We start from the raw sequence: 27,536 nt of genomic DNA, 5'->3' as shown, positions 1-27,536 counted from the left end.
TGTGTGATCCTGTGTGTTTTGTGTTGGTTTGTTCACTGTCCTGTCAGAGAGTCTCAGCTGGCTCTCGACCGGCTCTGGGTTTATGATCGAAACGCCACCGTTATTTACAACCTTTTCGTGGTTGTCGCTACACATTTGTCCTGAGCTGAACGGGCTTGTTCGAGTTCCTCATCTGCATTTGTTCCCGGACGTGTTTTAATCAGATGAGAAAGCTGATGAAATGCCCTGTAGATTGATGGCTCTGACATGTCATCGTAAACAAGAGCGGAGTAACTATCATCTGTGATAGACTGACGCAGTGTATGTGTGTGTGTGTGTGTGTGTGTGTGTAAAGGCACATGCCATAAACTGCTGATTGGGCCTTGTGTGTGTGTGTGTGTGTGCAGAGATGGAGCCGGTGTGATTTTACGGCTGCTTGTTTTCCCGTTGTGTGATGGTTTCGTTAGACAGCTTTGAAGAGCGCCTGCATTTCTTCTGCTCGTTAGTGTCAAACTGTAAAAGCTCTGAAGGTCCGTCTTGATGAAATGAATTTCAGCTTGTCATGGATTGTCTGTAAATTAGAATAAAAATGCAGTAGCTGTGTGTGTTTGCGTTTACAGAGCAGGGAAAAGCTGCCTCTGATCGGAAATGAAATAATTTTCTGGCTCTTGATTGACCAGCAGTTTGAGTATCTGTGCTGATGTCCGTTTCTTTGGTCTAACACACACACACACGCACACACACACACACATACACACTCACACTCTCAACCACACACTCTCTCACTCACACACACACACACACACACACAAGTCAAGTCACCTTTATTTATATAGCACTTTTTACAATACAGAATGCTTCAAAGCAGCTTAGAGAGATAACAGGAAAATAACCCAACCAAGTTTGTCTAGAAGAAAATAGCGTCACAGTCCAGCTTAAGTAAGTTCAGTGATGGTTCATTTTTGTTGTAAAAAAAGTAATTAATTTAGTTCATATTTATATATATAGCTGCTCTGGAGAAAACAGTGATGTCATCGTCCAGCTCAGTTCAGTTCTCATATAATGGTGTCAATGCAGGAGATCAATAATATTGTTGAATATTAAGTTAAATGTAAAAAGTAAACAAACACATGACAGAAACAGGCCTGATCTCCCACATATGCACAAGCACACAGTAACCCAGTGTTTATCTGGGCTCGGCTGTCAAACGGTCTGATTATTGAATGTAATCATTCGTCCCATATGAACTTAAACCTACACTAGACCATGAAATGCATCTTTATTCGGTCTTTTGCACTTGCTTATGTTTGTGTGGCACTTTTGCACATTGTTTTGCTTCCAAGAGGAGACATACGTGAGTATGTGAGGATCTGTTTTATAAGAGAGATTGAACATGTTTCCATGACTCTGGCCCTGAACACTAGCTCAACAGAAGCTCCACCTGTACCAGATAATCCCAGACCTCAGAACTCTCTCTCTCTCTCTGTGTGTGTGTGTGTGTGTGTGTGTGTCCAGGGTCTGCAGGGGTCTGAAGCAGAGCAGATGTTTGGGAAGCTGCTTCCAGCCATGGCACAGCTGGCACTGAGAGCGCCGAGCCTCTTCACACAGGTACCAGAACCTCCATCACTCAATCACACGCAAAACACACCAGAACCTCCATCACTCAATCACACACTAAACACACCAGAACCTCCTCACTCAATCACACACAAAACACACCAGAACCTCCAGAGCCTCCATCACTCAATCACACACAAAACACACCAGAACCTCCATCCCTCAATCACACACAAAACACACCAGAACCTCCATCACTCAATCACACACAAAACACACCAGAACCTCCATCACTCAATCACACGCAAAACACACCAGAACCTCCATCACTCAATCACACACTAAACACACCAGAGCCTCCGTCACTCAATCACACGCAAAACACACCAGAACCTCCATCACTCAATCACACACTAAACACACCAGAACCTCCATCACTCAATCACACACAAAACACACCAGAACCTCCATCACTCAATCACACGCAAAACACACCAGAACCTCCATCACTCAATCACACACTAAACACACCAGAACCTCCATCACTCAATCACACACTAAACACACCAGAACCTCCATCACTCAATCACACACAAAACACACCAGAACCTCCATCACTCAATCACACACTAAACACACCAGAACCTCCATCACTCAATCACACACTAAACACACCAGAGCCTCCATCACTCAATCACACACAAAACACACCAGAACCTCCATCACTCAATCACACACAAAACACACCAGAACCTCCATCACTCAATCACACGCAAAACACACCAGAACCTCCATCACTCAATCACACACTAAACACACCAGAGCCTCCGTCACTCAATCACACGCAAAACACACCAGAACCTCCATCACTCAATCACACACTAAACACACCAGAACCTCCATCACTCAATCACACACAAAACACACCAGAACCTCCATCACTCAATCACACGCAAAACACACCAGAACCTCCATCACTCAATCACACACTAAACACACCAGAACCTCCATCACTCAATCACACACTAAACACACCAGAACCTCCATCACTCAATCACACACAAAACACACCAGAACCTCCATCACTCAATCACACACTAAACACACCAGAACCTCCATCACTCAATCACACACTAAACACACCAGAGCCTCCATCACTCAATCACACACTAAACACACCAGAGCCTCCATCACTCAATCACACACAAAACACACCAGAACCTCCTCACTCAATCACACACAAAACACACCAGAACCTCCATCACTCAATCACACACAAAACACACCAGAACCTCCATCCCTCAATCACACACAAAACACACCAGAACCTCCATCACTCAATCACACACAAAACACACCAGAACCTCCATCACTCAATCACACACTAAACACACCAGAACCTCCTCACTCAATCACACACAAAACACACCAGAACCTCCTCACTCAATCACACACAAAACACACCAGAACCTCCATCACTTAAACACACACAAAACACACCAGAACCTCCAGAATCTCCTTCACTCAATCACACACTAAACACACCAGAACCTCCATCACTCAATCACACACAAAACAAACCATTAATCACATACAAAACACACCAGAACCCCCAGAACCTCCATCACTCAATCACACACAAAACCCACCAGAACCTCCATCACTCAATCACACACAAAACACACCAGAACCTCCGTCACTCAATCACACAAAAAAAACACCAGAACCTCCAGAACCTCCATCACTCAATCACACACAAAACACACCAGAACCTCCGTCACTCAATCACACAAAAAACCCCACCAGAACCTCCATCACTCAATCACACACAAAACACATCAGAACCTCCATCACTCAATCACACGCAAAACACACCAGAACCTCCATCACTCAATCACACACAAAACACACCAGTACCTCCAGAACCTCCATCACTCAATCACACACAAAACACACCAGAACCTCCATCACTTAATCATACACAAAACACACCAGAACCTCCAGAACCTCCATCACTCAATCACACACAAAACATTTCAGAACCTCCATCACTCAATCACACGCAAAACACACCAGAACCTCCATCACTTAATCACACACAAAACACACCATTACCTCCATCACTCAATCACACGCAAAACACACCAGAACCTCCATCACTTAATCACACACAAAACACACCAGAACCTCCATCACTCAATCACACACAAAACACACCAGAACCTCCAGAACCTCCATCACTCAATCACACACAAAACAAACAAGAACCTCCATTCCTCAATCACACACAAAACACACCAGAACCTCCAGAACCTCCATCACTCAATCACACACAAAACAAACCAGAGCCTCCATTCCTCAATCACACACAAAACACACCAGAACCTCCATTCCTCAATCACACATGAAACACACCAGAACCTCCATCACTCAATCACACATAAAACACACCAAAACCTCCATCACTCAGTCACACGCAAAACACACCAGAACCTCCATCACTCAATCACACGCAAAACACACCAGAACCTCCATCACTCAATCACACATAAAACACACCAGAACCTCCAGAATCTCCTTCACTCAATCACACACTAAACACACCAGAACCTCCATCACTCAATCACACACAAAACAAACCATTAATCACATACAAAACACACCAGAACCCCCAGAACCTCCATCACTCAATCACACACAAAACCCACCAGAACCTCCATCACTCAATCACACACAAAACACACCAGAACCTCCGTCACTCAATCACACAAAAAAAACACCAGAACCTCCAGAACCTCCATCACTCAATCACACACAAAACACACCAGAACCTCCGTCACTCAATCACACAAAAAACCCCACCAGAACCTCCATCACTCAATCACACACAAAACACATCAGAACCTCCATCACTCAATCACACGCAAAACACACCAGAACCTCCATCACTCAATCACACACAAAACACACCAGTACCTCCAGAACCTCCATCACTCAATCACTCAATCACACACAAAACACACCAGAACCTCCATCACTTAATCATACACAAAACACACCAGAACCTCCAGAACCTCCATCACTCAATCACACACAAAACATTTCAGAACCTCCATCACTCAATCACACGCAAAACACACCATAACCTCCATCACTTAATCACACACAAAACACACCATTACCTCCATCACTCAATCACACGCAAAACACACCAGAACCTCCATCACTTAATCACACACAAAACACACCAGAACCTCCATCACTCAATCACACACAAAACACACCAGAACCTCCAGAACCTCCATCACTCAATCACACACAAAACAAACAAGAACCTCCATTCCTCAATCACACACAAAACACACCAGAACCTCCAGAACCTCCATCACTCAATCACACACAAAACAAACCAGAGCCTCCATTCCTCAATCACACACAAAACACACCAGAACCTCCATTCCTCAATCACACATGAAACACACCAGAACCTCCATCACTCAATCACACATAAAACACACCAAAACCTCCATCACTCAGTCACACGCAAAACACACCAGAACCTCCATCACTCAATCACACGCAAAACACACCAGAACCTCCATCACTCAATCACACACAAAACACACCAGAACCTCCATCACTCAATCACACATAAAACACACCAAAACCTCCATCACTCAGTCACACGCAAAACACACCAGAACCTCCATCACTCAATCACACGCAAAACACACCAGAACCTCCATCACTCAATTACACGCAAAACACACCAGAACCTCCATCACTCAATCACACATAAAACACACCAAAACCTCCATCACTCAGTCACACGCAAAACACACCAGAACCTCCATCACTCAATCACACGCAAAACACACCAGAACCTCCATCACTCAATCACACACAAAACACACCAGAACCTCCATCACTCAATCACACATAAAACACACCAAAACCTCCATCACTCAGTCACACGCAAAACACACCAGAACCTCCATCACTCAATCACACGCAAAACACACCAGAACCTCCATCACTCAATCACACACAAAACACACCAGAACCTCCAGAGCCTCCATCACTCAATCACACACAAAACACACCAGAACCTCCATCCCTCAATCACACACAAAACACACCAGAACCTCCATCACTCAATCACACACAAAACACACCAGAACCTCCATCACTCAATCACACGCAAAACACACCAGAACCTCCATCACTCAATCACACACTAAACACACCAGAGCCTCCGTCACTCAATCACACGCAAAACACACCAGAACCTCCATCACTCAATCACACACTAAACACACCAGAACCTCCATCACTCAATCACACACAAAACACACCAGAACCTCCATCACTCAATCACACGCAAAACACACCAGAACCTCCATCACTCAATCACACACTAAACACACCAGAACCTCCATCACTCAATCACACACTAAACACACCAGAACCTCCATCACTCAATCACACACTAAACACACCAGAGCCTCCATCACTCAATCACACACAAAACACACCAGAACCTCCTCACTCAATCACACACAAAACACACCAGAACCTCCATCACTCAATCACACACAAAACACACCAGAACCTCCATCCCTCAATCACACACAAAACACACCAGAACCTCCATCACTCAATCACACACAAAACACACCAGAACCTCCATCACTCAATCACACACTAAACACACCAGAACCTCCTCACTCAATCACACACAAAACACACCAGAACCTCCTCACTCAATCACACACAAAACACACCAGAACCTCCATCACTTAAACACACACAAAACACACCAGAACCTCCAGAATCTCCTTCACTCAATCACACACTAAACACACCAGAACCTCCATTACTCAATCACACACAAAACAAACCATTAATCACATACAAAACACACCAGAACCCCCAGAACCTCCATCACTCAATCACACAAAACCCACCAGAACCTCCATCACTCAATCACACACAAAACACACCAGAACCTCCGTCACTCAATCACACAAAAAAAACAACGAACCTCCAGAACCTCCATCACTCAATCACACACAAAACACACCAGAACCTCCGTCACTCAATCACACAAAAAACCCCACCAGAACCTCCATCACTCAATCACACACAAAACACATCAGAACCTCCATCACTCAATCACACGCAAAACACACCAGAACCTCCATCACTCAATCACACACAAAACACACCAGTACCTCCAGAACCTCCATCACTCAATCACTCAATCACACACAAAACACACCAGAACCTCCATCACTTAATCATACACAAAACACACCAGAACCTCCAGAACCTCCATCACTCAATCACACACAAAACATTTCAGAACCTCCATCACTCAATCACACGCAAAACACACCAGAACCTCCATCACTTAATCACACACAAAACACACCATTACCTCCATCACTCAATCACACGCAAAACACACCAGAACCTCCATCACTTAATCACACACAAAACACACCAGAACCTCCATCACTCAATCACACACAAAACACACCAGAACCTCCAGAACCTCCATCACTCAATCACACACAAAACAAACAAGAACCTCCATTCCTCAATCACACACAAAACACACCAGAACCTCCAGAACCTCCATCACTCAATCACACACAAAACAAACCAGAGCCTCCATTCCTCAATCACACACAAAACACACCAGAACCTCCATTCCTCAATCACACATGAAACACACCAGAACCTCCATCACTCAATCACACATAAAACACACCAAAACCTCCATCACTCAGTCACACGCAAAACACACCAGAACCTCCATCACTCAATCACACGCAAAACACACCAGAACCTCCATCACTCAATCACACGCAAAACACACCAGAACCTCCATCACTCAATCACACATAAAACACACCAAAACCTCCATCACTCAGTCACACGCAAAACACACCAGAACCTCCATCACTCAATCACACGCAAAACACACCAGAACCTCCATCACTCAATCACACACAAAACACACCAGAACCTCCATCACTCAATCACACATAAAACACACCAAAACCTCCATCACTCAGTCACACGCAAAACACACCAGAACCTCCATCACTCAATCACACGCAAAACACACCAGAACCTCCATCACTCAATTACACGCAAAACACACCAGAACCTCCATCACTCAATCACACATAAAACACACCAAAACCTCCATCACTCAGTCACACGCAAAACACACCAGAACCTCCATCACTCAATCACACGCAAAACACACCAGAACCTCCATCACTCAATCACACACAAAACACACCAGAACCTCCATCACTCAATCACACATAAAACACACCAAAACCTCCATCCCTCAGTCACACGCAAAACACACCAGAACCTCCATCACTCAATCACACGCAAAACACACCAGAACCTCCATCACTCAATCACACACAAAACACACCAGAACCTCCATCACTCAGTCACACGCAAAACACACCAGAACCTCCATCACTCAATCACACACAAAACACACCAGAACCTCCATCACTCAATCACACATAAAACACACCAAAACCTCCATCACTCAGTCACACGCAAAACACACCAGAACCTCCATCACTCAATCACACGCAAAACACACCAGAACCTCCATCACTCAATCACACGCAAAACACACCAGAACCTCCATCACTCAATCACATGCAAAACACACCAGAACCTCCATCACTCAATCACACGTAAAACACACCAGAACCTCCGTCACTCAATCACACACTAAACACACCAGAACCTCCATCACTCAATCACACGCAAAACACACCAGAGCCTCCATCACTCAATCACACGCAAAACACACCAGAACCTCCATCACTCAATCACACGCAAAACACACCAGAACCTCCATCACTCAATCACACGCAAAACACACCAGAACCTCCATAACCTCCATCACTCAATTACACAAAAAACACACCAGAACCTCCATCACTCAATCACACGCAAAACACACCAGAGCCTCCATCACTCAATCACACGCAAAACACACCAGAACCTCCATCACTCAATCACACGCAAAACACACCAGAACCTCCATCACTCAATCACACGCAAAACACACCAGAACCTCCATAACCTCCATCACTCAATTACACAAAAAACGCACCAGAACCTCCATCACTCAATCACACGCGAAACACACCAGAACCTCCATCACTCAATCACACGTAAAACACACTAGAACCTCCATAACCTCCATCACTCAATTACACAAAAAACACACCAGAACCACAATCACACGAAAAACACACCAGAACCTCCATCACTCAATCACACGCAAAACACACCAGAACCTCCATCACTCAATCACACGCAAAACACACCAGAACCTCCATCACTCAATCACACGCAAAACACACCAGAGCCTCCATCACTCAATCACACGCAAAACACACCAGAACCTCCATCACTCAATCACACGCAAAACACACCAGAACCTCCATCACTCAATCACACGCAAAACACACCAGAACCTCCGTCACTCAATCACACGCAAAACACACCAGAACCTCCATCACTCAATCACACGTAAAACACACTAGAACCTCCAGAACCTCCATCACTCAATTACACAAAAACACACCAGAACCACAATCACACGCAAAACACACCAGAACCTCCATCACTCAATCACACGCAAAACACACCAGAGCCTCCATCACTCAATCACACGCAAAACACACGAGAACCTCCATCACTCAATCACACGCAAAACACACCAGAGCCTCCATCACTCAATCACACGCAAAACACACCAGAACCTCCATCACTCAATCACACGCAAAACACACCAGAACCTCCATCACTCAATCACACGCAAAACACACCAGAACCTCCATAACCTCCATCACTCAATTACACAAAAAACACACCAGAACCTCCATCACTCAATCACACGCAAAACACACCAGAGCCTCCATCACTCAATCACACGCAAAACACACCAGAACCTCCATCACTCAATCACACGCAAAACACACCAGAACCTCCATCACTCAATCACACGCAAAACACACCAGAACCTCCATAACCTCCATCACTCAATTACACAAAAAACGCACCAGAACCTCCATCACTCAATCACACGCGAAACACACCAGAACCTCCATCACTCAATCACACGTAAAACACACTAGAACCTCCATAACCTCCATCACTCAATTACACAAAAAACACACCAGAACCACAATCACACGAAAAACACACCAGAACCTCCATCACTCAATCACACGCAAAACACACCAGAACCTCCATCACTCAATCACACGCAAAACACACCAGAACCTCCATCACTCAATCACACGCAAAACACACCAGAGCCTCCATCACTCAATCACACGCAAAACACACCAGAACCTCCATCACTCAATCACACGCAAAACACACCAGAACCTCCATCACTCAATCACACGCAAAACACACCAGAACCTCCGTCACTCAATCACACGCAAAACACACCAGAACCTCCATCACTCAATCACACGTAAAACACACTAGAACCTCCAGAACCTCCATCACTCAATTACACAAAAACACACCAGAACCACAATCACACGCAAAACACACCAGAACCTCCATCACTCAATCACACGCAAAACACACCAGAGCCTCCATCACTCAATCACACGCAAAACACACGAGAACCTCCATCACTCAATCACACGCAAAACACACCAGAACCTCCGTCACTCAATCACACGCAAAACACACCAGAACCTCCATCACTCAATCACACGTAAAACACACTAGAACCTCCAGAACCTCCGTCACTCAATTACACAAAAAACACACCAGAACCACAATCACACGCAAAACACACCAGAACCTCCATCACTCAATCACACGCAAAACACACCAGAACCTCCATCACTCAATCACACGCAAAACACACCAGAACCTCCATCACTCAATCACACGCAAAACACACCAGAGCCTCCATCACTCAATCACACGCAAAACACACCAGAACCTCCATCACTCAATCACACGCAAAACACACCAGAACCTCCGTCACTCAATCACACGCAAAACACACCAGAACCTCCATCACTCAATCACACGTAAAACACACTAGAACCTCCAGAACCTCCATCACTCAATTACACAAAAACACACCAGAACCACAATCACACGCAAAACACACCAGAACCTCCATCACTCAATCACACGCAAAACACACCAGAGCCTCCATCACTCAATCACACGCAAAACACACCAGAACCTCCATCACTCAATCACACGCAAAACACACCAGAACCTCCGTCACTCAATCACACGCAAAACACACCAGAACCTCCATCACTCAATCACACGTAAAACACACTAGAACCTCCAGAACCTCCGTCACTCAATTACACAAAAAACACACCAGAACCACAATCACACGCAAAACACACCAGAACCTCCATCACTCAATCACACGCAAAACACACCAGAACCTCCATCACTCAATCACACGCAAAACACACCAGAACCTCCATCACTCAATCACACGCAAAACACACCAGAGCCTCCATCACTCAATCACACGCAAAACACACCAGAACCTCCATCACTCAATCAAACGCAAAACACACCAGAACCTCCGTCACTCAATCACACGTAAAACACACTAGAACCTCCAGAACCTCCATCACTCAATTACACAAAAAACACACCAGAACCACAATCACACGAAAAACACACCAGAACCTCCATCACTCAATCACACACAAAACACACCAGAACCTCCATAACCTCCATCACTCAATCACACGCAAAACACACCAGAGCCTCCATCACTCAATCACACGCAAAACACACCAGAACCTCCATCACTCAATCACACGCAAAACACACCAGAACCTCCATCACTCAATCACACGCAAAACACACCAGAACCTCCATCACTCAATCACACGCAAAACACACCAGAACCTCCATAACCTCCATCACTCAATCACACGCAAAACACACCAGAGCCTCCATCACTCACTCACACGCAAAACACACCAGAACCTCCGTCACTCAATCACACGTAAAACACACCAGAACCTCCGGAACCTCCATCACTCAATCACACACAAAACACACCAGAACCTCCATCACTCAATCACACACAAAACACACCAGAACCTCCATTCCTCAATCACACACAAACACACCAGAACCTCCGTCACTCAATCACACACCAAACACACCAGAGCCTCCAGAACGAACACTCCAGCGCTCATTGATTGGTTGATCAAGTCTCCACCCACTGATCCTCCACCAATGAGAACATTTTGCATTGCAGCCGCCTTTGCCAATAAAGTCAAGAGCATTTTATTTTTTTAGTGTTTGAGATGGATGTTGTTAATAATATCTCTGCGCGTGTGTGTGCGCGTGTGTGTGTGTGTGCGTATGTGTGTGTGTGTGTGTGTGTGTGTGTGTGTGTGTGTGTGTGTGTGTGTGTGTGTGTGTGCACACGTGTGCATGCGTTTGTGTGTGTGCGTTTGTTTGTGTGTGTGTGTGCGTGTGTGTACGTGTGTGTGTGTGTGTGTGTGTGTGTGTGTGTGTGTGTGTGTGTGTGTGTGTGTGCGCGTGTGTGCGTGCGTGTGTGTGTGTGTGTGTGTGTGTGTGCGCGTGTGTGTGTGTGTGTGTGTGTGTGTGTGTGTGTGTGCGTGTGTGCGTGTGTGTGTGTGTGTGTGTGTGTGTGTGTGTGTGTGTGTGTGTGTGTGTGTGTGTGTGTGTGCGTGTGTGTGTGTGTGTGTGTTTGTGCAGCCGATCCCGTTGCTGAGCACGCAGCGCTGCGGCTCCATCACTCTCTCGCAGGAGCAGGTTTCGAGTCTGCTGGCGAACGCCTTCTTCTGCACTTTCCCTCGACGCAGCTCTCGCAGGACGGAGTCCAGCAACTATCCTGACATAAACTTCAACAGGTGCGAAACCTCAGATCCGAACAGCATCAGTGCAGAGGCTCGTGTGAGAGGATGATGGATGTTTGAAAGAGTGACTCGATGGAAATGACTGAGATCTCTTTTAAAACCTGACTGAATGTGATACGACTGCTTAATACATAACCAAATAATAATGACATACATTGACATGAAATATTGGTTAGAGTTGAAGTGATGCATGAGACTTTTGACACGTTTTCTGTGAGTTTTAAATTGTTAGCATTTGTGTGTCTCCAAACGCACCACACCGCACATCACTCATCAATTGTCATTGTGGATATGAAAATGAAATATTAGACGCAGTCTTCCATACGATTTGGTCTGTGTGTTTTGTAGGTTGTTTGAAGGTTCGTCCCCGAGCAAACAGCAGAAACTCAAAACCCTTCTGTGGTACTTTGAGCGGGTCACGCAGCGCAGTGAGTTTGACTTTGCATGTGTCAAGCGTCACTCGCTCACGGATCGGTGACTAACTCTTTTTGTTGTGTTTTGTTCCCGAGGGCCCACCGGTCTCATAACTTACACCAGACAGTGTCTGCAGCGTCCGCCCTCGTGGTCCAGGTGAGATTCATCTTCCACAGTCAGAGCCATTTCATTTTCCACAAGCCAATAAACGCTCTTGATGTGGTTTTTAGCTCAGAGAAGCAGTTCAGCAAACTTCACATCCGCTGTGATGGAACCATAGAGGAGCAGGGCTATGGCATGCTGCAGGTGACACACGCATCACACACACACTCATCACACACACATCAGCACACACATCATCACACACACATCACACAAACATCAGCACACACACATCAGCACACGCATCTGCACACACATGACCACACGCATCACCACAGGCCTCACCACACGCATCACACACACACATGCATCATCACACACACATCTGCACACGCATGACCACACACGCATCACCACACGCATCACCAACCACCTCACCACACGCACCACCACACGCCTCAGCACACGCCTCAGCACACGCATCAGCACACGCATCAGCACACGCCTCAGCACACGCATCAGCACACACATCAGCACACGCCTCACCACACGCACCACCACACGCATCAGCACACGCACCACCACACGCATCACCACACGCATCACCACACGCATCACCACCAAACTCACCACACGCTTCACCACACGCATCAGCACACGCTTCACCACACGCCTCACACATGCATCAGCACACACATCACCACACGCATCACCACACACATCACACATGCATCACCACACGCATCACACATGCATCAGCACACATCACCACACGCATCACCACACACATCACACATGCATCACCACACGCATCACACATGCATCACCACACACATCACCACCCACCTCACCACACGCTTCACCACACGCCTCACACGTACGCATCACCACACGCATCACACATGCATCACCACACGCATCACCACAAACATCACACATGCATCACCACACGCATCAGCACACGCATCAGCACACGCATTACCACACGCATCACACATGCATCACCACACGCATCACCACACACATCACACATGCATCACCACACGCATCAGCACACGCATTACCACACGCATCAGCACATGCCTCACACGTACGCATCACCACACGCATCACACATGCATCAGCACACGCATCACCACACGCATCACCACACGCATCACACATGCATCACCACACGCATTACCACAAGCATCAGCACACGCATCACACATGCATCACCACACGTATTACCACACGCATCACACATGCATCAGCACATGCCTCACACGTACGCATCACCACACGCATCACACATGCATCAGCACACGCATCACCACACGCATCACCACACGCATCACACATGCATCACCACACGTATTACCACAAGCATCAGCACACGCATCACACATGCATCACCACACGTATTACCACACGCATCAGCACACGCATCACACATGCATCACCACACGCATTACCACAAGCATCAGCACACGCATCACACATGCATCACCACACGTATTACCACAAGCATCAGCACACGCATCACACATGCATCACCACACGTATTACCACAAGCATCAGCACACGCATCACACATGCATCACCACACGCATTACCACACGCATCAGCACACGCATCACACATGCATCACCACACGCATTACCACACACCTCACACACACGCTTCACCACACGCATCACACACCTCCGGGTCTAAGGTCACACCAAAATCACATCATATTTGGGAGAAAATTAAAATTTACATTGATGTTTCACCTTGTGTGTGTGTGAGAGACTGTTTTATATATATATATTGTATGTGTGTGTGTGTGTGTGTGTGTGTGTGTTTACTGCAGGTGGACTTTGCCAACAGGTTTGTCGGGGGGGGAGTGACCGGTTCTGGTCTGGTTCAGGAGGAAATCCGTTTCCTGATAAACCCGGAGCTGATCGCGGCTCGCCTCTTCACTGAAGCTCTGGAGGACAACGAGTGTCTGATCATCACAGGTAGAACACACAGAAGAACACGCTGAGATCCCTGTGGAGTGTGTGTTCAGACTGCAATCAGCACTCGAACCTTCAGACCCGCTGAGACTCAATCAGTCTGTGTGTCTGATTGCTGTGTGTCACTGACGCCGCTTGCATGTGATGGTGACGTTCTGCAAAAACTCTTCTGAAGTGCTCGTAAAGGCCGTCAGTGTCTTCTGACATTTGTGTTAGCAATGATCAGGGTTTTATTTTGTATTTTTTCCCATTTACATGTAGTTTGAAAGGGTTCCTCCTGCTCCAACTTAAATGGAAAAGTGATGAATCATTCCAAGAAAATTGGCTGATATTTCAAATTTTTTACTTACATTCTCTGCGTGATCTGAACCCGTATGCGTGAATAAGCAGCTTCAGCGCCTCAGTGACCCGTGAGAACGGCTCTGGTGTGTGTTCTCATGAGCCGCGTTCTTCTCAGCTGTTAAAGCACTTTTCCTTAATCACTGAAATGGTGAAAGAAAGAAGTTTGCGTTGATGTTCCAGAATGCTGCTGTCTGCGAAGTGCACGTAAAGGTTACAGTGTCTTCTGACGTGTGTGTGTGTGTGTGTGAGAGAGAGAGAGAGAGAGAGAGTGTGTGTGTGTGTGTGTGTGTGTGTGTGTGTGTGTGTGTGTGTGTGTGTGTGTGTGTGAGAGAGAGAGAGAGAGAGAGAGAGTGTGTGTGTGTGTGTGTGTGTGTGTGTGTGTGTGTGTGTGTGTGTGTCTCAGTGTCCTCAGATGGTTCAGTCAGCTACACACACATCAGCACTGTAACTTATAACGCTTCGTCTGCTGCTCTTCGTCACAGTTGTGTTCTGAAGGAGGAAACACTAGAAGGCAAGCGTTTGCACTAATGTCGCGCTGAGAATCTTCAGCATTAACACACACACACGACGGGCCGGTTTCGGCCTCCGCGTCAACTGAGTAGCAGAAGGACTCGTTGTCCTCTTCCTCTGATCAGTATTCTTGGGTCGGCTGTCCGTCATCTCGTTTCCATGGAGTCACCTTCAGGCTCCACCCCCCGGTCATCTCGTCTCCGTGGAGTCACCTTTAGGCCCCGCCCCCGGTCATCTCGTCTCCATGGAGTCACCTTCAGGCCCCGCCTCCCGGGCATCTTGTCTCCATGGAGTCACCTTTAGGCCCCGCCCCCCGGTCATCTCGTCTCCATGGAGTCACCTTCAGGCCCCGCCCCCCTCCCGCCACTTACAGCTCTTAACTTTATTACAGTCCTGCAGAATTAATTACGGCTCTAAGAGCCGACTGGAGTCGCTGGGCTAATGCTAATGCATCGGGCCACGACATCTCCTCTATTACAGCGTCGCTCTCTCTCGCTCGCTCGCTCTCTATCTCTTTCTCTCTCTCTCTTCCACTATCTCTAAATCATATTCCCCACTCGGCTCTCAGACATCGATGGGTAAAATGGATCTTCTTGTAGCTGTACAGAAATTTGCCAAAGTGGCTTCGGTTAATTGAATTGCGGCTGATTGCGGAGCGTCTGCCCTGTCAGGCTTCAGTGAGAGATGGGGATCAGTGACTCACCGATGCGGATCTGCAGCCAGGACACACACACGACAGGAACATCCCAGTCTCTGCAGGAAACACACACACACACACACAAGACAGGAACGTCCCAGTTGTTGCAGGACTCATGCTGTTTCTCCTCAGCTCACACACACACACACACACACGGGTCCGGCAGCAGATCGTTGTTTGTAAAGTCTCTCTGAATCTCCAGAATATGATTTGAATCGTTTTAATCACATGCCGTCTCTGAATAAAGCTGGTGTTTGAGACAAAGGCCTGACATTAAGCCTGAGACGGTGATGATGAAGATGATGAAGATGATGTTCTCGAAGGACCGATGCTCAGTTTAGCCGATGCTCAGATGAGATGCATTAGTGACCTTTAATCTGTCAGAGACTCCAGCATCGGTCACTGAAGATGCTTCAGAAACACACAAAGCCCAGACTCCTTCTGAAGGTCACATGAGCAGGAATTCTTCCCAGCAGGAATGCGTTTATCTCATTTCCTCTCCAATAAAGACAATGAGCTTATCTGTGGTTCTGCGGTTCGGGTCGATGCCGGACAGACCCGCCGCTGCTGCTGCCAGGAGTCTCTGATCCGATTAAACTCTCAGTTCCTCGATGTCAGGTGATCGACTGATCGCGCCACCGCTGCTGTGTGTGTGTGTGTGTGTGTTATTATACACATGCATAATATTTGTTCAGTCTATAGGCATGCGCGTAATAATATATTATTGCGCAGGCGTGTAGTCTTTCTTTACAAATTGACCTCAACAAATTACTTGTCTGGCAGCATAATACAGAATTTTTTGTTGTCTCCGTGTATCCATGCCAAATAGAAAAGGATTTGAAGCCAGCAGTCGAATTTTATATTCTAGGTCAGTGATTCCCAACCATGTTCCTGGAGGCCCCGCAGCACTGCACATTTTGCATTTCTCAAACACACCTGATTCAGGTCATCAGCTCATTACTAGAGACTCCAAGACCTGAAATGGGTGTGTCAGACAAAGGAGAGATTCAAATTGTGTTGGGGGCCTCCAGGAACGTGCTTGGGAACCACTTTTCGAGGTATTATCAACTGGCCAGAATTTTGAGATCGCAATAGACGTGACGGACTATAATGCGTTAAGAGCTCGCTCAAGCACTGCGGAGCTAAACCATTTAGTGCTTTGTAAGTAATCAACAATATTTTAAAATGTATACGATGTTTAATAGGGAGCCAATGCAGTGTTGACAGAACCGGGCTAATATGGTCATACTTCCTGGTTCTGGTAAGAACTCGAGCTGCGGCGTTTTGGACCAGCTGTAGTTTGTTTATTAAGCGTGCAGGGCAACCACCCAGTAGAGCATTACAGTAATCTAGCCTTGAGGTCATGAACGCATGAACTAATTGTTCCGCATTTGTCAATGAGAGCATATGGCGTAATTTAGATATATTTGGAGGAATGCGGTTTTACAGATACTAGACACATGAGTTTCAAATGAAAGATTGGTATCAAAGAGCACACACACGCACACACACACACACACACACACACACACAGGTTCCTAACCGACGACGAAGACTTGACAGAGCAGCTATCAAGTGTTAGACAGTATTCTAGATTATTACGTGAGGAAGTTTTTTGTCCAATAATAAGAATCTCTGTTTTTTTTCAGAATTAAGTAAGTCAAGTCAAGTCAAGTTTATTTATATAGCGCTTTTCACAACACAGGTTGTATCAAAGCAGCTTCACAGTAATAAATTAGAACAATACATCAATGTTTGTTTCTAGTGGAACGTCTACGTTTGTTAATGCTGATCAATAGTATCGTTGATTGATTAATTCAATTAAATATCCCCAAATATCCCCAACTGAGCAAGCCAAAGGCAACAGTGGCAAGGAACCGAAAAACTCCATCAGGTGACCTAATGGAGAAAAAAAAAACTTGGGAGAACCCGGGCTCAGTCGGGGGCCAGTTCTCCTCTGGCGTTTATGAACTAGAGGTCGGATTTAACTGTAGGATTAAAAGTATTATATGAATGCCTGGCTGAAGAGATGCGTCTTTAATCTAGTTTTAAACTGGGAGAGCGAGTCTGAGCAACGAACAGTATCCGGAAGACTATTCCAGAGTTTTGGTGCTAAATGTGAAAATGCTCTCCCTCCTTTGGTGGACCTAGATATCCTAGGTATGACCAAAAGCCTCGAATTTAGTGACCTTAAAGAGCGCGATGGATTATAGGGCGATAGAAGATCCGTTAAATAGACTGGAGCTAAGCCGTTTAGGGCTTTATAAGTCAGTAGCAATACCTTGTAATTAATACGGGACTTTATAGGTAACCAATGTAGAGATGATAAAATCGGTGTTATATGATCATATTTTCTTGATCTAGTTAGAACTCTAGCGGCGGCATTTTGGACTAACTGTAGCTTGTTTATTGAGGATGCAGGACAACCGGCTAATAACGCATTACAGTAATCTAGTCTCGAGGTCATGAATGCATGAACTAACTTTTCTGCATCAGAAACAGATAGCATATTACGTAGCTTAGCAATGTTTCTAAGGTGGAAAAAGGCTGTTCTTGTAACATATGAAATATGATTTTCAAAAGACAGGTTGCAGTCTAATATAACACCCAGGTCTTTTACTGTAGAGGATGAAGTAACAGGACATCCTACTATGTTAAAGTTGTATTGTGAGAGGTTTTGTGGGTGGTTTTTTGAACCGATAAGTAGTACCTCTGTCTTGTCTGGATTTAATAAAAGAAAATTATGCGTCATCCAATCTTTTATATCTTTAACACACTCTGTCAATTTGGATAATTTAGCGTTTTCATCTGGCCGTGATGAAATATAGATTTGAGTGTCATCAGCATAACAATGGAAACTAATTCCATGTTTCCTTATAATATTTCCAAGTGGCAGCATATATATTGAGAATAATAGAGGGCCTAACACAGATCCCTGCGGCACTCCATAGTTTACTGGAGTTATGATAGATTTTTCTCCATTTAAATAAACAAAATGGTAGCGGTCAGATAAATACGATCTAAACCAGCTTAATGCTTGTCCTTGAACACCAGTATAATTTTGTAGTCGATCGAAGAGTATTGTATGATCTATAGTATCGAACGCAGCACTAAGATCAAGTAAAACTAATATTGAGATACAGCCTTGGTCAGAAGCTAAAAGTAAATCATTTGTGATTTTAACGAGCGCAGTTTCAGTGCTATGATGCGGCCTGAACCCAGACTGAAACTTTTCATAGGTGTCATTTTCTTGTAAGAAAGAGCCCAGTTGAGCGGACACAATTTTTTCTAGTATTTTAGACATAAAAGGTAGATTTGAAATGGGTCTATAATTTACTAGATTATTCGGATCTAATTGTGGTTTCTTAATGAGAGGTTTTATAACTGCCAGTTTAAATGTTTTTGGAACATAACCTAAAGATAAAGACGAGTTAATAATATTGAGGAGAGGCTCTTCCACTACAGGTAACACTTCTTTCAATAGTTTAGTTGGTATAGGATCTAGTAAACATGTTGTTGTTTTAGATGAAGTAAAAAGTTTATTTAACTCTTTTTGTTCTATAGTTGTAAAGCACTGTAATTGTTCTTGCGGGGTGATAATTGAGGCTGAATTATAAGGCGCGATTGAGGATTGAACGTTTACAATTGTGGTTCTGATGTTTTCTATTTTCTCAGTGAAGAACTTCATGAAATCATTACTACTAAACTGTAATGGAATATTTTGTTCAGGAGACATCTGTTTATTTGTTAGTCTCGCCACTGTGTTAAATAAGAACTTAGGATTGTTATGGTTGTTTTCTATTAGTTTGCGTAGATGCTCAGCCCTGGCCGCTTTTAGGGCCTTTTTATAACGTGACATACTGTCTTTCCATGCGATTCTAAAGACCTCTAAGTTGGTTTGTTTCCATTTACGCTCTAAATTACGGGTTTCTCTCTTTAGAACACGCGTAGTATTGTTGTACCATGGTGCTTTACTTTTCTCTCTGACCTTTTTTAATCTAATGGGCGCAACAATATCCAATGATCCAGAGAGAGTGGTGCTCATAGTGCTAGTTAATTCCTCAAGTTCATCTGTTTGTTTGGGTTCACTGAGCAGCTGAGACAGATCCGATAAGCTGTTTGAAAAATTATCTATGGTGGATGGAAGGATTGTTCTGCCTAATCGATAACGCGGCGCAGCATGATATATTACAGGAGTACGTAATATGCAAGTTACCATGTAATGGTCAGTGACATCGTCACTTTGTGGAATGATATCTATATCGGTTGGATCGGTTCCATGTGATATAATTAAATCGAGTGTATGATTAAATCGATGAGTCGGTCCGGTAATGTTTTGCTTGACCCCAAAGGAGTTTAATAAATCAGTAAACGCAGCCCCTAACGCATCATTTTGATTATCTACATGGATATTAAAGTCTCCAACAATTAATGCTTTATCGAAGTTAACTAATAGGTCTGAGAGAAAATCTGCAAACTCTTTTAGGAAATCAGCGTAAGGCCCAGGCGGTCTATATACGGTAGCCAAGGCTAGAGATAATAGGGATGTTTTTCGAACATCTAAGAGCGTAACATTTAGTACAAGTACTTCAAATGAAATAAACTTATAACCCGTTTTCTGAGTAACATTGAGAAGATGTCTATAGATTGTTGCAACACCGCCGCCACGACCATTCAGACGGGGCTCGTGCTTATAGGAGTATCCTGATGGAGTAGACTCATTTAAACCGAAATAATCATTTGGTTTAAGCCAGGTTTCAGTAAGGCAAAGTACATCGAAGCTATTATCTGTGACTATTTCATTTACAATAACTGCCTTAGGTGTGAGTGATCTAATGTTTAGAAGACCTAGCTTTAAAAATTGTTTTTGATTACCAATAGCAACATTTTCTGGTTTAATAACAATTAGATTTTTTCTAGATCCTGCAGTAGATTTATGATTTGATCTCACTAAACGAGGAATAGACACAGTTTCTATGCAATGTTCTACACTATTTATATCAGTTAAATTGGTGCAGCAGAGACTATGATTTGGACTTTTGGTTACTAGTCAAAAGGTATTTAACATTTTGGAGATGTTATCTGACAGAAGATCCGATCCGAATCTGCTTGGGTGTAAGCCATCAGCACGGTAAAGCCTAGGACGCTCCCAAAACAGATTCCAATTATTTACAAAGAGAAGTTTCTGCTCATTGCACCATGACATTAACCATTCATTAAGCGCAAATAATCTACTAAACTTTTCATGACCTAGTCGGTACGTGGGAAGCGGTCCTGACACAATAATCGTTATATCAGGCGATGTGCTGCGTACCGTATCGATCAGATTCCTGAAGTCTTTCTTCAGAACTTCCGTCTGGCACAGCCTGATGTCGGCCCCTCCCGCGTGCAGGACAACAGTTCCGACGCGCTCGTTCAAAATCTCGGGAACGTGAGCAGCGATTTCAGAAACACGAGCACCAGGAAAGCAGTGACTATGCACCTTACTTTTATTTAACGTAGCGTGTACGTGTCGAACGATGGAATCGCCGATGATCACAGCATCGCGTTCTGTTTCGCGAAGAGGGGAGAAGCGGTTTTGTGTGGATATCTCGAAAACCGGGAGGGTCGGAGAGAGTTTTCTTGGTCTAGACCTGGCTCGCGTCTCCCGCCGCGGAAAAATCCAGGCTTCGTGATGGCATGTTGGAGCCGGAGTGAACGAGACCATGGCTGATCGCGACCTCGACGTTCGGGACCGATGTTGAGGAACGCACGGAGTAGACGAGGTCGGAGTCATCGGGTTAGTAACGTTAGTCTCTGATTTGTGTGCCTCGGCACGTGATGTTTCAAGAGCTAACCGCCGGTCTATCAGCTCGGCTTTTCTTACTAAAAGGTCGTGGATCTGTTTCTCAACAGCTTCCAGCTCAGACTGCACCGCGTGCAGCTCAAATGTGTCCTCACCTGCACCAAAAGGTAGACTACTTACATTTGATATATTCGCCATTTTAACAGATGGACAGTAAGTTAAGTTAGCAACGACGCTACCAGTGGTGCTATCAATATTAATACTAATTTATGGCTTAAGTCTTGGATATAATCCGTCTTTTCAGTGGTACGGGTGTAGAGTAGACGCACGATAGGCGAAAAAATGTTTGTTTGTAAGTGAGTGCGGAGAAGACGCGTTCAGCCGTGATCCACGGACGTAACCTATAAGAGTATCCAGCGTTGGATCACTAGGCTTGAGACGCGTCTGCTCAACAATCCGCGTTATAACTATGAGGTGAGGAAAAGTAGAAAATGTTCGTTGTAAGTGAGTTTAAAGAGAAATCAAGAATTATAAATCAATCGATGGAGCTCCAAAGACAACAACGCGCTCAGACGCGACGCATGCGCATTCGAAACAGGAAGACAAATTTACGTTTGTCTAGTAGGATATTACTAGTCGTAAGTAGTAGGATATTACTAGTCATCCAATTTTTTATATCAGCTATACATTCCGTTAATTTTGTGAATTGGTAAGTTTCGTCTGTGTGTGAAGAAATATAGAGCTTAGTATCATCAGCACAACAGTGAAAACTAATGCCATGCTTCCTAATGATATCTCCTAAGGGTAGCATGTACAGTGTGTGTGTGTGTGTGTGTGTGTGTGTGTCTTCATTTACTGCTACAAACTGATAACGGTCAGACAAGTATGATGTCAGGCACTGTAATTTGCTCTGGCCCCCTTCCTGTTCGCCGGAGTGATGAGATACTTAGTAGATTGTCCTCACTCAATGGCTGGCTGTCGAAGTGGTGTCCGCAAAATAATATAGGGTTCATAGACAATTGGAAAAGTTTTTGGGGCAGACCTGACCTGTTGAAAAGTGATGGTATTCATCCCTCCTGGGATGGTGCTGCTCTTCTCTCTAGTAATATGGCTCATAGTCTTAGAGCTCAAACATGACAATCTGGGGCTCAGGTCAGGAAGCAGACAGACTGGCTAAACCGACCGTCTGCTAGCGGCCTCGCGTCACCAAGGTCAGATAAATCCCATCACATAGAGCCTCTTTCACCTAGATAATATCACATAGTTTCATGATGACTGTTTTCAGATAGGTTTCCCGTCGTCACAGACAGTGCTTCACAGTAATAAACAGGAGAATAACTGTCAATGTTGTAAAGTTCATAAATTCTGAAAATATAATGCTGCTCTAAATACGTTATAGTAGTTATTCAGCTCAAGTATGAATATTACTCTGTTGTATTAACAGGAACAGAGCAGTTCAGCAGATACTCGGGATACTCACACACCTACCGATGGGACGGTAACCATGACGACCAGACGCCAAGGTGATGCCGACATGCAACTCGTCTGACTGTGAGTGTGTGTTCTCAGAGACGCTGATGCGTGTGTGTTTGTCCGTAGGGACAAATGGCAGCGCAGGGTCACGGAGATCGTCGCCATCGACGCCCTGCATTACAGGAACTTCCTGCAGCAGTTTCTCCCCGACAACATGACAAGAGAACTCAACAAGGTCAATCACACAATATAACATGACCAGAGAACTCAACAAGGTCAATCACTAGATATCACTCATCATTATCACTAAATATCCCACATCATCTGTGCAATAAGAGATAAAGCACCTTGATCATGTGACGAGACTCGGTTCGCAGCTGTAAACTGGTCTGGTTTATTGCTGCATTATTAACGCGAGCGGATGAACAGCAGGACGTCTGTTTCTGTGTTTGATGTGTTGCTTTGATCATCTGCACTTCACTGGAAACTTTAATTGCCGTTTCCTTTCAAACCTAATTAATGATGAATTCATATCTGTATTGTTGTGGACAAACAGAGTAAATAAGCATTAATGATTGATTGATTGCAGATTGTAGAGCTTTTAGCATTGTCCATTAAATTTAAATGGTGAATGAATCTGTTGCAGAGACACTCCATATCACTGATCCACGAGGGACAGATAATAAAACATATCCTTACAGATATAAGTGTTAAGATCTGCTCACTGAATGAGACTCAGCTGAAGTTCAGTCCGATTCAGCGATGGTCACTCATGATCTCTCTCTCTCTCTCTCTCTCTCTCTCTCTCTCTCACACTCACTCTCTCTCTCTCTCTCTCTCTCTCTCTCTCTCTCTCTCTCTCTCTCTCTCTCTCTCTCTCTCTCTCTCTCTCTCTCTCTCTCTCTCTCTCTCTCTCTCTCTCTCTCTCTCTCTCTCTCTCTCTCTCTCTCTCTCTCTCTCTCTCTCTCTCTCTCACTCTCTCTCTCTCTCTCTCTCTGTCCATCAGGCCTTCTGTGGTTTTGCTCGTCTTGGAGTCGAGTCGGAGAATCTGTCAGCCGTTGCGACGGGAAACTGGGGATGTGGAGCGTTTGGAGGAGACACTCGTCTCAAAGGTTCGACTGAAAGCCTGAAATCAACAGTTATATGTTTCCATCCTAAACGGCACATGTTATTGGGAACAAATGAACTCTCGTTTACTGAAGAGCATCTGTCTCTCCTCTATTGATCCTCACACAGTTTCTCATTAGCGAGAGAGTAAACGACTCAAACTCACACTGTTATTCAGATGAAGAGTGATTGTGGTGATATTTGTTATTGTTATCGGCTGTTGTTCTCAACGTGTGTTTGTGTGTATCTGTCTGTGTGTGTGTGTGTGTGTGTGTAGCTGTTCTGCAGATGATGGCGGCAGCAGAAGCGGAGCGTGATTTGATGTACTTCACGTTTGGAGACGCTGATCTGCTCAGAGATGTCCACCGCATCCACACACACTTCACACACCGTCACGTCAGCGTAGGTGAGACACACCTGAGATCACAGGAGCATTGGATGCGGGACATCATATTTGTGCAGGTTTTCATCAGTCATTTTCCTCCTCTGTCTTGCAGGATCCGTGTTCAACATGTTGCAGCAATACTATGAGCGTGTGATTAAGGAAACATCAAGAGCAAAACCTCAGGAAACACTTTACAGCTTCCTCTCTGAACACCTCTGACCTCCGACCTCTGACCCCAGCAGCTCTCAGCTCTGACCCCTGACTGACCCCAGCAGCCCTGACCTCTGACCCCAGCAGCTCTGACCCCTGACCTCTGACCCATGACTGACCCCAGCAGCTCTGACCCCTGACCTCTGACCCATGACTGACCCCAGCAGCTCTGAACTCTGACCCCAGCAGCTCTGACCCTCTGAACTGTGACCCCAGCAGCTCTGACCCCTGACCTCTGACCCCAGCAGCTCTGACCCCTGACGACTGACCTCAGCAGCTCTGACCCCTGACCTCTGACCCCAGCAGCTCTGACATGACTCCTGAATTGTTTTCTGTACCTCTGACATCACTGAATGAGCCTCAATAAATCTGTTTAATAGTTTGTCAGCTGTGTTGTGCTTCTGCGGGTGCGGGTCCAGAGATGAAAGCCGCTGGACCCGCTGGGTTTGATCGACCGAGCCTCTCGCTGGCAGAACCCAGGCTTTGTAGCGCAGATTTCAAACGCGGATCTGCGCTCGGTGTGTCCCCCTGAATGAGTTTGACCTTTGAAGCTCACACAGTCAGTATGAATGTCAAACACGCCTGAAGCTCAACCAGTCTCACAGATGGATTAAATCGTTACCAATTCAATCGTTCTTACTCTTACTAAGAAGAGTATTTTAAAACAGAAAATCATATGTCTGATGAAACTCAAGATTTAACATTGAGTTTGTTTGATTTACATCTCAATCTTTCTACGGCGTATGAATCAGATCTTTTACTGTAAATCCCGCAGTGAAACTTTGACCCTTGCTGAAGGATCCTGTAGTTTCTCCAGCTCCAGGAATAACGGCTCATCGAGTGTGTTTCGCGTGCGGAGAGATGAGTGTGTTTCGCGTGCGGAGAGATGAGCGTGTTTCGTGTGCTGAGAGATTAGTGTGTTTCATGTGTGTGGAGAGATGAGCGTGTTTCGTGTGCGGAGAGATGAGTGTGTTTCGCGTGCGGAGAGATGAGTGTGTTTCGCGTGCGGAGAGATGAGTGTGTTTCGTGTGCGGAGAGATGAGTGTGTTTCGTGTGCTGAGAGATGAGCGTGTTTCGTGTGCTGAGAGATTAGTGTGTTTCATGTGTGTGGAGAGATGAGCGTGTTTCGTGTGCGGAGAGATGAGTGTGTTTCGCGTGCGGAGAGATGAGTGTGTTTCGTGTGCTGAGAGATGAGCGTGTTTCGTGTGCTGAGAGATTAGTGTGTTTCATGTGTGTGGAGAGATGAGTGTGTTTCGTGTGCGGAGAGATGAGCGTGTTTCATGTGCGGAGAGATGAGTGTGTTTCATGTGCGGAGAGATTAGTGTGTTTCATGTGTGTGGAGAGATGAGTGTGTTTTGTGTGCGGAGAGATGAGTGTGTTTCATGTGCGGAGAGATGAGTGTGTTTCGTGTGCGGAGAGATGAGCGTGTTTCATGTGCGGAGAGATGAGTGTGTTTCATGTGCGGAGAGATTAGTGTGTTTCATGTGTGTGGAGAGATGAGTGTGTTTCGTGTGCTGAGAGATTAGTGTGTTTCATGTGTGTGGAGAGATGAGTGTGTTTCGTGTGCAGAGAGATGAGCGTGTTTCATGTGCGGAGAGATGAGTGTGTTTCATGTGCTGAGAGATTAGTGTGTTTCATGTGTGTGGAGAGATGAGCGTGTTTCGTGTGCGGAGAGATGAGTGTGTTTCGCGTGCGGAGAGATGAGTGTGTTTCGTGTGCTGAGAGATGAGCGTGTTTCGTGTGCTGAGAGATTAGTGTGTTTCATGTGTGTGGAGAGATGAGTGTGTTTCGTGTGCGGAGAGATGAGCGTGTTTCATGTGCGGAGAGATGAGTGTGTTTCATGTGCTGAGAGATTAGTGTGTTTCATGTGTGTGGAGAGATGAGTGTGTTTCGTGTGCGGAGAGATGAGTGTGTTTCGCGTGCGGAGAGATGAGTGTGTTTCGTGTGCGGAGAGATGAGTGTGTTTCGTGTGCGGAGAGATGAGTGTGTTTCGCGTGCGGAGAGATGAGTGTGTTTCGTGTGCTGAGAGATGAGCGTG

General features: G+C 45.4%; 1 protein-coding gene across 4 annotated transcripts in view; it reads left to right on the top strand.

Moving 5' to 3' along the window:
• The window catches only part of LOC308706481 (poly(ADP-ribose) glycohydrolase), a 39,057-nt gene extending 13,177 nt beyond the window's left edge, over positions 1-25,880 (top strand). For all 4 annotated transcript variants that reach the window (XM_081392158.1, XM_081392159.1, XM_081392161.1 and 1 more), the window contains 11 exons: positions 1,495-1,587; positions 12,334-12,488; positions 12,843-12,922; positions 13,004-13,064; positions 13,139-13,214; positions 14,845-14,992; positions 23,768-23,846; positions 23,923-24,031; positions 24,803-24,908; positions 25,181-25,309; positions 25,401-25,880. In XM_081392158.1, the coding sequence (XP_081248284.1) occupies positions 1,495-1,587; positions 12,334-12,488; positions 12,843-12,922; positions 13,004-13,064; positions 13,139-13,214; positions 14,845-14,992; positions 23,768-23,846; positions 23,923-24,031; positions 24,803-24,908; positions 25,181-25,309; positions 25,401-25,507 (1,143 nt within the window). In that variant the 3' untranslated portion in view covers positions 25,508-25,880. The remainder of the gene's footprint in view (positions 1-1,494; positions 1,588-12,333; positions 12,489-12,842; positions 12,923-13,003; positions 13,065-13,138; positions 13,215-14,844; positions 14,993-23,767; positions 23,847-23,922; positions 24,032-24,802; positions 24,909-25,180; positions 25,310-25,400) is intronic.
• The last annotated feature ends 1,656 nt before the right edge of the window (positions 25,881-27,536 follow it).

The sequence above is a fragment of the Scardinius erythrophthalmus genome, assembly GCF_964197995.2.
Source record: "Scardinius erythrophthalmus genome assembly, chromosome: 18".
Taxonomy (NCBI): domain Eukaryota; kingdom Metazoa; phylum Chordata; class Actinopteri; order Cypriniformes; family Leuciscidae; genus Scardinius; species Scardinius erythrophthalmus.
This window is presented reverse-complemented; position numbering and strand designations above follow the sequence as displayed.